This window comes from Etheostoma spectabile, chromosome 4 (genome assembly GCF_008692095.1).
Source record: "Etheostoma spectabile isolate EspeVRDwgs_2016 chromosome 4, UIUC_Espe_1.0, whole genome shotgun sequence".
Taxonomy (NCBI): Eukaryota; Metazoa; Chordata; class Actinopteri; order Perciformes; family Percidae; genus Etheostoma; species Etheostoma spectabile.
The window spans coordinates 3,351,277-3,354,768 of NC_045736.1; the positions used below are offsets into that span (position 1 = coordinate 3,351,277).

General features: G+C 45.0%; 1 protein-coding gene across 1 annotated transcript in view; it reads right to left on the minus strand.

The window, feature by feature from the left end:
- The window catches only part of asb1 (ankyrin repeat and SOCS box containing 1), a 10,763-nt gene that overhangs the window by 3,624 nt on the left and 3,647 nt on the right, over positions 1 to 3,492 (minus strand). Inside the window, exon 4 of the mRNA XM_032512962.1 lies at positions 313 to 695. Coding sequence (XP_032368853.1) covers positions 313 to 695 — 383 coding nt within the window. The remainder of the gene's footprint in view (positions 1 to 312; positions 696 to 3,492) is intronic.

Consider the following 3,492-nt stretch of genomic DNA (forward strand, 5'->3'; position numbering starts at 1 on the left):
CCTAGTATTTCATTTATATTTATATTCTGTGCTGTGGGACTGATTTTGCTGCTGTAACACTATAATTTCCCATTTTATTGGGATCATTATCTATCTATCTATCTATCTATCTATCTATCTATCTATCTATCTATCTATCTATCTTACATGGTTTAAAATAGCCTACTTCTATTTTAGGTATAGTATACTGTAATATAATGGTCTATTGGTGAGGTAGCATTGATCAGTTTAAGGGGGGATACATTTTGTCCCCACTGGGGATAAAAACAATTCAGCAGATGCTGAATGCCTGCACATTCAGATTTGACTCACTCCTCGCCTCCAGGAGGACCCTGAGCGCCTCCGGATCCACCTTCCTCCGATTAGGACCCTCCAGCTCTGTCCCGTCCCAGGGCACAAGGGCCGGGTTGGCCCCGTGGTCTAGCAGCACATGGATAAAGGCCACCTCACATCCGTGTCGCAGCACAGCATCCAGCAGGCAGGAGGCCAGGCCGCGGGTCAGGGCCTCCTGGCAGACGGGCCCTGTGTAGTTGAAATCAGGCTGAGCACCGGCCTGGAGCAGCAGCTGGAAACAGTGCAGGTGGTGGTAGGCGGCGCTGATGTAGAGAGGACACACCACCAGAGTGTTCAAGGTGCGAGCACTTAAAAGGAGCCGGGGACCCAGCAGGTGGTCCATGTCTACATCAGCATTGAACCTGGATGGGGCGGGGGGGGGGGGAACCATAGATACAGTTTTACTTCTTTTTTTTAAATCTCGATGCCCTCTAAAAAAATGACATATATACTAAAAAAGTAAGAAGGTAAAGTTAATTTATATAGCACCTATCACAGACAGAGACACAAAATGCTTCAAAGGCAATCATTAAACACAATAAATCACAGTAAATCACAGTAAAACACAAAAGATACAAAGTAAGTTCCACAGTCTAAGAGCTATGTCACCTTTAGGCCGGCTACACACTGGATGCATTGCGTGAGCGTGTCAGCTGCGTGGCGTGTCCGTTTTTATTTTGGCTCCCATGTTAACAGGTTAGCGCTTACACACTGCCTGCGTGAAACGCACATCTCCGAAAACCTGTGCATGCTAGAAATAGAACCAAAGCCTATTTCTCACGCAGCACACGAGCGTGTTGGAAGCGTTTCCAGGCAAAATAGAATAAAAAAAAATGTTTATGTGTCAATTTGACACAAATACATGTTAGTAAATGACATGTTGATGTTTCAGAGTTTCTATTAGGTACACCTGTCCAACTGCTCGTTAACACTTAATTTCTAAGCAGCCAATCACATGGCGGCAACTCAGTGCATTTAGGCATGTAGACATGGTCAAGAATCTCCTGCAGTTCAAACCGAGCATCAGTATGGGGAAGAAAGGTGATTTGAGTGACTTTGAACGTGGCATGATTGTTGGTGCCAGAAGGGCTGGTCTTGAGTATTCAGAAACTGCTAATCTACTGGGATTTTCACGCACAACCATCTCTAGGGTTACAGAGAATGGTCCGAAAAAGAAAAAACATCCAGTGAGCGGCAGTTCTGTGGGCGGAAATGCCTTGTTGATGCCAGAGGTCAGAGGAGAATGGCCAGACTGGTTCGAGCTGATAGAAGGGCAACAGTGACTCAATAACCACCCGTTACAACCAAGGTGGCAGAAGAGCATCTGAACGCACAGTACGTCGAACTTTGAGGCAGATGGGCTACAGCAGCAGAAGACCACATCGGGTGCCACTCCTTTCAGCTAAGAACAGGAAATGAGACTACAATTGCACAAGCTCATCGAAATTGGACAATAGAAGATTGGAAAAACGTTGCCTGGTCTGATGAGTCTCGATTTCTGCTGCGACAGTCGGATGGTAGGGTCAGAATTTGACGTTACAACATGAAAGCATGGATCCATCCTGCCTTGTATCAACGGTTCAGGTGGTGGTGGTGGTGTCATGGTGTGGGGAATATTTCTTGGCACTCTTTAGGCCCTTGGTACCAATTGAGCATCGTTGCAACGCCACAGCCTCTGAGTATTGTTGCTGACCATGTCCATCCCTTTATGACCATAATGTACCCAACTTCTGATGGCTACTTCAGCAGGATAATGCGCCATGTCATAAAGCTGGAATCATCACAGACTGGTTTCTGAACATGACAATGAGTTCGCTGTACTCAAATGGCCTCCACGGTCACCAGATCTCAATCCAATAGAGCATCTTTGGGATGTGGTGGAACGGGAGATTGCATCATGGATGTGCAGCCGACAAATCTGCGGCAACTGTGTGATGCCCATAGTCAATATGGACCAAACTCCTGAGGAATGCTTCCAGCACCTTGTTGAATCTATGCCACGAAGAATTGAGGCAGTTCTGAAGGCAAAAAGGGGGTCCAACACGTTACTAGCATGGGGTACCTAATATAGTGGCCGGTGAGTAAACGATTTTCAAATATTGCACCTGTCATACAGAACAAAATATTTTCTAACCTATTTTGCCGTCAATACTGCCAATGTTGTCTTGCTTTCATCAAATCAGCAGCCTATATATTTATGTTTACCCATTTTCCAGAGTTTGCATCTGTCGGTGCTATGTCCCGAGATAGCCCTCACTGTTCGTCACCTAGCAGCCGCGGCAGCGCAGCGTTAGACACGTTTCTGGTGTGTAGGACATAGAAAAATCCATGCAGCTGACACGCAGCAGAAACGCCACGCTCCGCAACACAGCCAGTGTGTAGCCGGCCTTTGTTTTCAGCTCAGTACCAGTAAAAGACAGTAAGCCATGATTGGTTAATGGCACTGAAAATTATCTTGAAATTCTATTTGAGAAGGCAATCTTTGCTTCAAATGCATGGGTCACGATTTGCTAATATATCGTGCAAACAAGGTATGTGTCTAGATCGGAACGTTGGGGGTAAAATGGACACTTTTTTTCCTTTTTAGAATGTTTTTTTCCTGTCAAATATTGACATGTCAATGTGACTACTGTCCCATGGGGGCTGCTGTTGTTGACCAGTGGGACCCTATGATTTGATTTTGTGCATTCTGAGAAAGATGGGAGAAGCTGTCAGGAAATAGCTAAACTGCTTCATGAAGCAGTGGAACACACTGCATCACAGAGCAGTAGATCAAAATGCTGAGCTCTCAACAATCCACTGTAAACCAAAAATAAAAATGTGTTATACCTTTTTTAAAAGGGAAGGCTTAAAGATGGACTTGTTTGGCATGGGGGATTTTGGGGCTGCTACTACCGATAATTTTTTATAGTTGTTTATTCTGTGGATTATTTTCTCCATCAATCAATTAGTTGTCTGTTCTATAAAATGTCAGAATATTGTGAAAAGTGTCTCTCAGTGTTTTCCAAAGCCTGAGATGATGTCCTCAAATGTCTTGTTTTACCCGCAACTCACAGATATCCAGTTTACTGTCACAGAGGAGTAGTCTGGCTATCACCAGACCCGGGCCTTCGATGGTCGCTATGTTGAACGTAAACAAGAAGCTGCTTGGTCGCTTCT